General features: G+C 38.7%; 2 protein-coding genes across 3 annotated transcripts; one reads left to right on the top strand and one right to left on the bottom strand.

The window, feature by feature from the left end:
* Window positions 1-502: 502 nt before the first annotated feature.
* LOC127661277 (uncharacterized) lies at window positions 503-3507 on the bottom strand. Of its 2 annotated transcripts, XM_052151913.1 has the most exons (3): window positions 3096-3507; window positions 2706-2927; window positions 503-1455 (listed from the first exon to the last, which is right to left on the bottom strand). In XM_052151913.1, the coding sequence occupies exons 2-3, from the start codon at window positions 2898-2900 to the stop codon at window positions 541-543; spliced, it is 1110 nt and encodes a 369-aa protein (XP_052007873.1). In that variant the 5' UTR covers window positions 2901-2927; window positions 3096-3507; the 3' UTR covers window positions 503-540. The 2 variants fall into 2 exon arrangements, with proteins under 2 accessions (XP_052007873.1, XP_052007872.1); XM_052151912.1 differs by having other exon boundaries at window positions 2706-3507.
* A 182-nt stretch (window positions 3508-3689) lies between these two features.
* On the top strand, window positions 3690-10731 carry LOC127661279 (protein phosphatase 1 regulatory subunit 3E-like). Its single transcript, XM_052151914.1, has one exon. It carries the CDS (start codon window positions 4163-4165, stop codon window positions 5081-5083), a length of 921 nt encoding a protein of 306 aa, XP_052007874.1. The 5' UTR covers window positions 3690-4162; the 3' UTR covers window positions 5084-10731.
* Window positions 10732-12283: the final 1552 nt, after the last annotated feature.

The raw sequence follows: 12283 nt of genomic DNA, 5'->3' as shown, positions 1-12283 counted from the left end.
TGGTACAGTATTTGTAGTAAAAACATAACTTTTAACTTATTTGAACTATGATATTTGTTATATGATAACCATGGTAATAATAGGAAAAACTAAAAAAATAATAATAATAATAATAATGATTCTGTCAATACAAAAACAACAAAAAAGTTTGTTTTACTACAGTAACGTCATGATTAATTTGTGGTACGTAGAAGTCTCGTTCCAGTCAGCATTAGATGCTGAGGTCCTTACCACACACAAAAGAATGGTTACATCAGGTTTACTCCACTAATACTAATGCCACAAATTAACCATAGTGTTACTAGTAAAACTGTAGTTCCCACGCAGAGGGATTATGTTTTTTTTTCATGTAATATTACTATGGTACAAATATCTATATAATGTTTAAAATATGTTCAATATAATAGTAAAAGTATGGTAAAACACCAAAGTGTTAGCCTTGTGTTCCAAGTCTCATGCTGTATAAAAATAGAATCACAATACTTCTTTTTGTCTCTCTTTACTCAAGCAACAACAAAAAAAGTCTACAGAGAGTGACATTTATAATATTCTCTGACTGGACACTGGCATTGGAAGTCTCGTTCCAGTCAGCATTAGGTGCTGAGTTTCAGGTCTTCTCTGACTATTCACTTTGTGTCCAGAATAAAGTCTATAACTAGTGTTGTTCCTGGGGGAAGGCTTTGCCAGCTCATCCTGTCTGAGGTTAGCTCCCAGGGGGTATGTAGACCGAGGTAATGTATCTGCTACAGTCCTGGAGGGCAGCTCATACTTCTTATTCAAAATAATGTTACAAGTAGATGGCAGGTCATTGCTGCGCTGACCCAGCCGGTGTTTAGAGGTGGGAGATCCCTGATAGCTGTTCTCACCATTGACACCCACTCTTTCACCATCTGAGACAGCACCAGTGGCGCCAGGTGTCATGGCCTCAATGACTCCTTCCTCAGCTGGGTACCAGTCTATTGGCTCCATCCTTTTAAAAAGACTGGAGCTCCTCAGATTTCTGGACTCTTTGACAGGGGGCAACACACTAAAATTGTTGAAGCTGAGACCTACCTGACCAACTCCCTTTTCCTTTAGCATTAAACACGGAGCTTTATGGCAATAGCAGACTGAAAGAGATTTGTTGTGTGCACATTGATCATCTCCAGATGGCAATTTATTGATTAATGGCCCTGATATATTTAGCTGAGAGTGAATTACATCTGATGAGGCAGAGGAAGGGGTGTTATGAGCTTCCATGACAAAATCCTGAGGGATAGGGTCAGTCTTTCTGAAGTTTTCATCTGAAATGTCATAGCAAGGTTCGGGAGCACTTCCAGCTGTGCAACAGATAGGGAGATTCAGCTCAGCACAGAGGATGCAATGAGAGTCTATAATGTTTTGCTTGATTCTCTTCCCCTTCCTTTGAGCTTGAAGGAATAAAGCAAGAGGGGGAGATCTCCCCCATCCCTCAACCTGTTGAAATAATCATGTCTGTGAGTTTCTCACTTTAAAATAAATATGTCTAATCAATGGCGTAGATCCGTACTTAGATCTTAGAGGACAAGGGGGGATTTGTTTTTTTTCTTCCTGAAATAGCTTTGCGTTCCCTCACAATAAATTGGTTAATTTTGTGGTTATGGTTTTACTACAGATACCATAGTTAAACTAGGGGATAATCTAGAAAACAATCAGGGTTTGAAATTAACTTTTTGGCTCACTGGCCACTGTAGCTACTAGGTTCCAATGTCACTAGCCACTCAACATTTTCACTAGCAAAAATCCCCCGGCTCGCAAAAAGTGAGAAAGGTAAATGGAGACCATAATGTAACTGCATGCATTTGTTTGGACAGTTTATTTGAACATGAATGATATTAGTTTAGTAGGACACACTACTACACTAAACTGTACTACAAAAATTATTTAAGTCACCTTTAGAATTTCTATGGCATGGACAGTTAGAAAAGGATGAATATTTGTCAATATTGACAAATATTGTAGCAGTATTGTAACAGCAACACCCCTTCATTCTAAATTGTGCTTTCCCTTATGTAAGTTTACAATTGTTCTACCCTTGTTTAACAGTGGTATTTGTAATGTTAAGGCCATTACCACAGGTAAGACCATGGATGACTTCTCATTACTGTGGATTGGTTAATGCAGATATTCTGATCATGTATATTATTTGGTTTCATCTTTACCTCGTCAGTGCTGTTTAAATGTCAGGGCTGTCTAGCAGTTTGAGTTTAACTTACAGAGCTTTATACTAGAATGTTCTCTGTAGAATTCAAATGGGTCACATAAGTTTTGTGGTCTCCATCGGCCGCCCTGATATCGAGTAAAGCCAAAGAGAATCACGCAAGTTTCGCTCTGCGCTGTCCCAGAGCTCAGGGGGGCGGAGCCAGGAGTTTTTTACAGGGGTGGCCAGGCAGGGTCCAGCTATCAGTGCCACATCTTCTGGGGGTTGTTGGTGTAGAAAGATGAACAAAATTGTGCCCAAGACAAAAAATTACCAAAACAGCCATTGTGAGTGGGGTGGTCAACCCCCTACTCTACCCCTAGTTGGCGGCTGTTAATTTCAAACCCTGATAACAATCATTTTAAATTGTATTTCTATAGCATCAATATTCCCAAGCTCAAGGATGATTTACAATATAACATTTAAGACTAAAAACAACAGCTAAATATAGGACTTAAATGAAACCATTTGTGTTAATTAGACTCACAGCATCTTCCCAGCCAGTCTGACTCTGAAACTCATGTTTGTCCTGCTCCATCCAATCATCCTCTTCACTGATATCTAACAGCACATGGACATACTGTCTGTCCAATGCCTCTGTGTCCCCATCTGTGCTGTCCAGAACTGCATGTTGTTTCTCAGCATCAGTAAAGTCTGATTCAAAGGCCTGGGTGATATTCATTCCGGGAAGCTACAATCACAGTGCAACCTGTGGCACAACAAAGGGAACATTTCTGTAATGCCAGAAAATACTTATGTGTAGATGAGGAGCGACTGATCTGACATCTTTATGAATTTAATACCAAAAGGCTAAACAAAGCAAATACAAATAAAACTTACAATTAACAAGAAACCTCATTTAACACTGCAAACTTACCATTAAATTGTACGAGCCTGACATCTTATACGTGCTGGTTGCACTGTAAGAATAAGCTGCGATTAATATATGGAGTATAAAGGCATAAATTGATTTTCAGAACTGCCGTTTTGGACGCTGATGTCATGACGACCAGCGATGCGCGCGAGAGCGTGACGTGGGGGGAAAAGACGTGACGTAGTTCTGCAAGACGCCTCGATAGTATACTGCTTTTGTTTATTTTCCATAGTGTAGAGCCATTTGTGTTGCCATTCGTATTATTTAAACGGATAAAAACTGCCTAAATATTTTACAAGTATTTACATTTTATTCTATTTACATGCATTGTTGTTGTTTTGAGCACACACACACATTGTGGCTCTCCATAGACTTGCATTTTATGGATTTTATACAAATCTAATAATTTATCCCCTAACCCTCACAGAAACCTTTTTGCATTAAAAAAAACATCGTTTAGTATGTTTAATAAGCCATAATTTCCCTGATAGGTTTTACTATCCTTATGAGGACATTTGATCCCCAGAATATAACATGGTTCGTCACTTGAGGTGTTTTTTTTTTTTTTTTTTCTACTGTGAGAGACGTGATCGAGCGCACGGGCTGTTTGTGGCTGAGGGGTGTGTTTCTTTAACCGGCACGATTTACGAATCCTACTATGGTGACGACTTGCTTCATGAATATTAAGTATGTGACATGACGGTCGCTCTGTACTTCTCATTGATTGGCTGAAACGTAGACTCTGATAAGAGCGCAGTATTCAACTAGCGAATTAACGAATCTACTGTTATTTTGGCTCATTAATATTAATTATGGTTCTTGACTAGACCCTTTAAGGATTGCGAGGAAGGTCGGCTACACCTAATTGATATTCATGACCTTGGGCTTTGGCATGGTAGGATTTGAACATTAACTGACAGACATTAAGCATTCGGTCGCGACAGCAGCATCACATCAAAGACCGGTTCAGATATCCGCAGTGTCGATACCGTCGACGACAGTATCATGCTTTAGTAACCGGCTTTTCAGACCTCGACTTAAAGAATTTAAACGGATTTTGCAACTCTTTTATGGAAGACGAGACTGTAGCAATGCTGCCTCCCAAGAACTGCATCCCCAGAAACTACAGCTGTATCGCTGGGCTGTTCGGGAGCTTGGCAGCATCAGAGCAGAAACTGGAGGACGGAGACGGGGACATGGAGGGAGAGAACGACACCCACGGAGACTGCGAACAATTAGAAATCAGCGTAGTGAATGAGAAACCAAGGGGAAGAGAGTCGTTCCCGAAGCCCCCGCACAGCCCGACAACGCGCCGCAGGTGTAAATCTCTCCCCACACCGGCCGAAAGAGCCAAACTAGAGATCGCACGAAGCCAGAGCCCGAGCATTCAGAAAAGGGTCCGATTCGCGGACTCTCTCGGTCTGGATCTGATTTCTATTAAACACTTTGATGACACGGAAATGCCTGAAGTACCAGAGCGCGTCATTGACAAATTCAAGAAAGCCAGAGCTCTCCACTTGAACAACTTCGACAAGTCGAACACATCGAGCCAGTCCGTGTTCCTGGAGCTGCTCTTCACAAATCCAGGATCTCTGCCACACTTCCTAGACAGAGTGAAAGAGGTGAAGGTTTTGCTGGAGTCGGTTCATGCGGATGAATTCAGCCTGTCGGGGATCGTTCGGGTCCTCAACTTGGCTTTCGAGAAAAGCGTCTATTTGAGGTACACCTTAAATAGCTGGACGACATGTATGGATATTCTGGCGTCTTACGTCCCTCATTCAAGTGACGGGCTGACGGACCAATTTAGCTTCAAAATCATCACCCCGAGCTTTCTGGAGTGTGGCGGAACCCTGCAGTTTGCCATAAAGTACTGTGTCCGAGGGGGTGAATTTTGGGATAACAACAATGGATACAATTACAAAGTGAGACGCCACAGGTTTAAAATCTCTCCTCCGAGGGAATGGGAAAACGGGTGGATTCATTTCATTTAGTATGCGCAAAATTACGAATTCCACTACGGCGAAGGAGTGGCTCTTGAATATTAATTAGGTGACGTGGTGTCTTCCACCATAGTAGGATTCGTAATTTCGCCAACGATATACCCGTACAATGCGCGCGCATATCTAAAAGGACCTTCCAGAAAAATGTATGTACCACAAATGCGCTAAACGCCTCAACATTGTTTGTTTATGCTTATGTCACTTTCGCACTGATGTCTTGTAGAAAACTGGAAAATGAATTCAGCTAGGGAACCACTAAACTCAACCGACGATTGCCATTGTTAGGCATATCTACGTCATCGTGAAATGCTGATGGATTTTGGCCGCAGTACAAGGGTCGATGGTCATGCAGACAGGACTGCTATCATGCAGAATTTAAATATGTAACAAACCGAACCCGGATAGCATTCAATTGTAGTCGCATTGTGCTCTCTGAGGATATTGTGTAATTATGTGGGTTACATAATTCCCAGCGCGCGTGTGAAATGATGCCGCTTGTGCATCGCTGTGCTCGCGATGCTTGTTTCACATCAAATCGCTTTACCTCCGATATAGTAATTGAAGCTTTCATATGTTTTAGACATACAGTAGGGGTCCATATAAAAGCATGAGCGAGTTAGGCGAGTGATGCAGAGGTGTCATGCTGTCATTCATGCGCACGCTTTCTCTTGCAGCCTGATGACTCTTGCATTTGACATGTTGTGATACAGAGAAAGTGCGGCGTTGTGGACATTCCCATTAACAATTATGTCAACGTTTAGTTCATCAATGTACAACAATGAATCAAGTGGCAGCTGGCAATAAATAATTGGCATTTATTTATTTAGTAAGGAAATGATCATTTACAGGATAGGGGAATGATTAAAGAGAAAATTATATTCATATTATACAGTATAATAGGTGATTATTATTCATCTATTAGATGGGTTGCCAGGTGACAGGTTTGCTAGATGGTTTGTGAAAAAACAGTTTATGACTGGTGTCCTTAAAGGAATGTTCTGGGTTCAGTACAAGTTAAGTTCAGAAGACAGTATTTGTGGCATTATATATATATATATATATATATAAATTTGTACTTTTCTCTGGTTTTAAAAAAAGGAAGAAGGAAATTGTGTTTACACTAGGGCATTTACAATGGAAGTGTATTGGGCCAGTCCTAGAATGTTATATAACACACAGTTTCAAATGTATATCTGCAAAACATAAACATTATACATGTTAACATGATTTTACTGTTTATTGGCTATGACAACAAAGTTGTAATATTTAATTGCATAACTTTACAAATGTAAAGTTAGTAAGCAGTTTTACTCAAATATCATGCACTGAGCACTTTATTTATTACACTATGGTCTTATGCATGATTTTATGCATTGAACTGCTGCCACTCGATTGGCTGATAATCGCATGAATATGTAGGTGTACAGGTGTTCCTAATAAAGTGCGCCGTACATAAAGTGTATCTTTTCTGTCTTGTGGCTATAGTTTTGAAACAGTGTATTTTAGCATTTATGGACTGGCCCCATTCACTTCCATCGTAAGTGCCATACTGTAACGGTAGAGTCAACATTATATTTTTTGGTAATCAACATTATGTGAAATATGCTGTTGTTTGAACTTTCCTTTAAGGACAGATATGTCATTCTTACATCTAGTTGAGTATTTTTACAACTAATACTTTTTTTAATAAAACATTTTAATAGTTCCTTTAAAGAGCTCTATAAAATGCATGACAAGAAACACAATACACAGATACAAGAATGACCGAATACAAAAATATATCAAAATACACAAAAGAAATGTCAGAAACAATTAAAAAAATCTCAGAAACATTGTCTAAAAGGTGAATTTTCAGTTGCGTTTTGAAGGTGGGAACAGATGAAATTCCACAGATTTACTAAATAATGTCTTCAAAAGTCTGGCTCCTGGGTGCCTAAGGGTAAGTGTAAGGATGAAAGAGTTTAAGTAGAGAACGTTGTGCAAGAATGTGAAACACTTTGAAAACAAAGCTGTATGTTGATGTTAGAGGTCGACCGCTAGTTGATTTTGACAATATGATAATAAGATGGTGGGAAAGGCCGATAACGATTAATCGGCCAATAGTTGTTCAAATCGATTTATACAATGTCAATAAAAAAATTATTTCTTTACTTTGGCAGGCCAAGACAAATAGTCCAAAATGAATAAAATCCCAGATGCAGTTATTTGTTAAACCAAAATCCATATCATAATAACCAGAAAAAAATTCGATTTAGTGCATAAATTGGGACATGAAACACACTGGGGACTCTTATTTTGAAATTATGAAAAAAACGATCTGCAAATAGAGACATCAATGTTTGCTGATAACTGATAGTTCCAAAAAGCAACTATCGGCACCAATTAATAGGTAAAACCAATCTATCATCTACCTCTAGTTGATATGCAGTATTTTCAGGAGCTCACTGACCAGACTGCACCATCTTCAGCAGTGCTTTGCAATCTCGAGTGGAGCAGCTCCCATACAGGCAGTCAGACAGAGTACAGTCAATTGTGCATCTGTAGATGTTAATTCAGTCTATTTCTGAATGAGGCCCAGACAGAATCTGCACACAGAACATCTGTCATTCATAAAAGTTCTGCGCATTCCCCATCCCTTGCATGTTTGTTTATGAAATATTTTGGCTAATTTCAAGATGCTTAAAGCTACCAATAAGAGTGTAGTACTCTCAGGTCCATTTATTTAAAGTTGCTGTGTTTAAACCTTTCAGCAGATTTTTCCTAAAAATCAGCACAGAAAATGCGGGGGTGAACAAATGAGTGTGGCAGAGTTGAGGCATAACATTAGTACCGTTTTGTTTTACCCAGCTTGACACATAAGGGGCTCTGTAAAGTTCAGCATAATATAAAGAAGTAACTTTATTTTGTGAAAGCAACAAAATTACAATATGTTGTTTGTGCTTAGTGGGTTCAGAAATAGATGGCTAAACCATACTTCTCAGATAAGATTTCAAAAATCAAACAGGTCTTTTGGACCTATAAAGGTAAATCATATTTTTTAGACTCAATAAAGATATTGTGCAGTCAAATATTTTTGTTATAATGACCACTAAACTGTATTATTGACTGTTCTCCCACGATGTGCTTGTTTCATATCTCTCAGATAACTCGGCAGTCTCTTTTGTCTCACATGAATATATATAAATATATTATCTCAGATCAATATTGACCATTTTTTGGTAGCCTTGTAACAAGCAGGATCATGTACAGTCATTTGGTCATTAGCAGGATAAACCGGTTCAGGATGATACAAGAGAGAGCCCACGGCTTTGTGTCGGGGTCCTGATTACCCTGTTGGGGTTTAATTTGACTGACACTACTTACCTCAGACCAAAAACATATGTAGGCCTGCTATAAAGAAGGCATTCAATTATTCCTGCTAATATAGGGTTATTGTCTCTTAATTCAGATGCTATGTATTGAGGATACTTTTATATTTTTTCAGAACAAAACCAAATAATTAGGTAGTTTCAGAGGAAATGTATATTTTTGACATACTGTAGGTCAGACCATAATCAAACAAACCGTTACATCGTGAAATTGTCTGTCATGTGGAAACAATATAGTAGCAAGTGTTCTGACATGCCAGTATTTAATATATCTCACATTGTGTAAGCTTAAAGTTTTGGCTGATCTAAGTGCTGTCTGTATTTTAAATTACTTGGAGTGTTGTATATGATTGTCAAGCCATCACTGAATATCCTTAGATTTGAAGTTTGGTGATCTAAACAATGCAAAAGTGCACTGCAACACAATTATATCAGAGACTTTTTCTCAGTTAGGTAGGGTTGTATATTACTGCCACTGAAACTATAAGGTTGCAAGGAAGATGGAAGTGTGATTGGTCCTAGGTTAGGCTTTAGACGCATTGTCCTTAGTTATAATTTTTGATTAAATGAATCTGTACGTTTTTCATGAATTGAATGTTTGCAGTAGTGTCCTTGAAACGTTTTGAAACTGGTCAAATGTTGTTGAGCACAGTGCTTCTTAGAAGATAGGAAGGGAATTTATTTTCTGAAATAGTTTTGCTTTCCCTAACAATAGTTTGCGTTCCCTCGCAATACATTTATCCATCCGTTACGAAAATGAACCATGCTTTTACTATAGTAGTCATAGTTGAACTATGTGATCTACTGTAAATCCATAGTAACCACACTATTTACCAAGGTTTACTACAGTAACCCTATTTTAACCATGATATTCATTGTAAGAATGCAGGAAAACTAAAACTATGGTAATAAAAATCAATTATTCTGCCCCAAAAAACAAACAAACAAGGTTACTATAGTTTAACTTGTACCATTGTTAATTTTCATATGGGGGGTACCTGGTTAGCTCAGTGAGTATTGACGCTGACTATCACACCTGGAGTCGCAAGCTCAAATCCAGGGTGTGCTGAGTGACTCCAGTCAGGTGTCCTAAGCAACCAAATTGGCCCAGTTGCTAGGGAGGGTAGAGTCACATGGGGTAACCTCCTTGTGGTCACAATTAGTGGTTGTCGCTCTCAACATGGTAAGTTGTGTGTGGATCGTAGCATGAGCCTCCACATGTTGTGAGTCTCTGCGGTGTCATGCGCAACAAGCCATGTGATAAGACGCGTGGATTGACAGTCTCAGAAGCATTCCAAAATTGGGAGAAAAGTGGATAAAAAATCAAATAACATTTCTTATAGGATAGATAAAGGTATTGTGAGGGAATGCAAAATTATTTCAGAACACAAGTTCCCTTCCTGTCGTCTAAATGTCTCTGAAGTTGAGCACTTCATTTAATAGGTTGCACGTAAAGAATTTGAGACTTTTAGAAAACATATATATAATAGATCAGTCAGTTCAAAATATCTGTGAAGTGCAACGATGTTCATGCCAGGCTTTTAGGTCTTAAGCACATTGGTGTTTATTATTGAATGACAAATGATTGTAAAATGACTCTTCATACGGTATAAATAGAGCATCTTGATCTGCCTTTGGAAAGTTAAAAATAGACTCCTACAAATGCTATCTGCACAAATGAACATCATGCTTCAGTGTTGTTGTTTTTCTTTTTTTACAGGCAGATGCTATACTTCAAATGCCCCTTTTCTGTGCAATATGTTTCATTCACTGGGTTTATTTCTTTGTTTTATCAAATAAGTAATTTTCAAAGTAGATTTTTGGGACAGTTGGTTGATATTTTAGTGTCTTGATGTAATCATTTAGTTGTTTGAAAGCAATTTGATGTTTGTGGAAGAAAATAGATGGTCTGTAAGAAGTATACTGTTTCACAAATTACATTGTTTGTTTTAATCTATGCAAGACCTATCCTAACGTATCAGTGTGTCATGATGTTTTTCATGTGTTTTTCTCTTTTTTTTAAACTTTTGACAAGTACACTGTATATCTGTCGTTTGCATGTACAGCATTCCTGCACCTTCATTTATATTGTGAATGTCTGTTGTAGCATATTTCTGTTAAACCATGTATTAAAGGCCGTTTGAGGTAGATTTAATATGTAATACCTCATTGTTCCTTCAGCTTCAACATCTGTGTTGATGTTAAATAAGGGAGACCCACACACCTGATGTTCACAGCTCTCTCTCTGTTTGCTAATAAAATAGCCTACTATTGTGCTATAAAATGCTGAGGTGTCATCATTTGGACTCCCATGAACCTAGTTATTATACATAAAAGTTAATTAATTATTAACTTTACATTTACATTTACATATCAACATTAATTGGTCTGATAGGGTTCTGTCTCTTCTAGCTTTAACAATTAGATAATTCATTATAATTGTGAGCAAAGTAAGTGTTGAAATCAAGCTGACAAGGCTTTGTTTTGTTTCTCCCTCAATAGAAGTAAGTAAAATGTATTTCTAAAGCACACTCAAACACAGCAAAGCTGACCGAAGTGCTGTACAGTTGAATATACAATACATTACAAGCTTTAGCTGTCGGTGCCCTTGACATTGTAATGAAGCCACTGTCACGCAGATTGAACTGAAGCTTGTACTTGAATCGATTGGTCTGCAGGTCTTTCTTATAGACAGACGTGCAGCTGGCCTCTCATAGGTGAAAACCAGTCAAAAAAGGGCACTTGCTGGGCATCATTTCACCTTCATGACTTTTGGATAGATGATTTCAGACTTTATTGGGATTTGTAAAGTTACATAAACTGAGCCCTAACTACATAATTTTTGTTAAGATTTTGTAGTCGCAGACAGATTTTTGAGGTCTGTGACAATAGCTCCAGATTATAGAAAAATCTGTGTTCAGTGTATGGCCGATGATGCTTGTAAAGTATGAGAATTTCAGCGACATTATCCAAGTCAGTCTTGAGCTGTCCTAGACACTGCAACATTTTAAAGCATGTAATATATTATCACCTATTGGTGTAGAATTGTGTGTGTGTGTGTGAGGCTTCACACTTTTCTCCGCAGCATCCACGCACAACACACCACGTGCCCCACCGAGAGCGAACCTCAGTATAGTGACCACTGTGACTCTAACCTCCCTAGCAACCAGGCCAATTTGGTTTGCTTAGGAGACCTGGCTGGAGTCACTCAGTACACCATGGATTTGAACTTGCGACTCCAGGTGTGATAGTCAGCCCACAATTTTTCTATCGGATTAAGGTCAGGGCTTTGTGATGGCTATTCCAATATCTTGACTTTGTTGTCCTTAAGCCATTTTGCCACAAATTTGGAGGTATGTTTGGGGTCATTATCCATTTGGAAGACCCACTTACAACCAAGCTTTAACTTCCTGGCTGATGTCTTGAGATGTTGCTTCAATATAGCCATATCATTTTCCTTTCTCATGATGCCATGAGAAATCATGATCTATTTTGTGAAGTGCACCAGTCCCTCCTGCAGCAAAGCACCCCTACAACATGATGCTGCCACCCCCATGATTTACGGTTGGGATGGTGTTCTTTGACTTGCAAGCCTCACCCTTTTTCCTCCAAACATAACGATGGTCATTATGGCCGAACAGTTCAATTCTTGTTTTATCAGACCAGAGGACATTTCTCCAAAAGTAAGATCTTTGTCCCCATGTGCACTTGCAAACTGTAGTCTGGCTTTTTTTTATGATGGTTTTGGAGCATTGGCTTCTTCCTTGCTGAGCAGCCTTTCAGATTATGTCAATATAGGACTTGTTTTTCTGTGGATATAGAT

Source organism: Xyrauchen texanus, chromosome 21 (assembly GCF_025860055.1).
Source record: "Xyrauchen texanus isolate HMW12.3.18 chromosome 21, RBS_HiC_50CHRs, whole genome shotgun sequence".
In the NCBI taxonomy this organism is placed as follows: domain Eukaryota; kingdom Metazoa; phylum Chordata; class Actinopteri; order Cypriniformes; family Catostomidae; genus Xyrauchen; species Xyrauchen texanus.
This window is presented reverse-complemented; position numbering and strand designations above follow the sequence as displayed.

Excerpts from the sequence above, each read along its gene's own strand:
- LOC127661279 (XM_052151914.1), top strand. The coding sequence starts at position 4,163 with ATGGAAGACGAGACTGTAGCAATGCTGCCTCCCAAGAACTGCATCCCC.
- LOC127661277 (XM_052151912.1), bottom strand. The coding sequence starts at position 2,900 with ATGAATATCACCCAGGCCTTTGAATCAGACTTTACTGATGCTGAGAAA. Across the intron at positions 1,456-2,705 it reads AGACTGGCTGGGAAGATGCT|GTTGAGGGATGGGGGAGATC; the intron begins GTGAGTCTAATT and ends TTATTTCAACAG.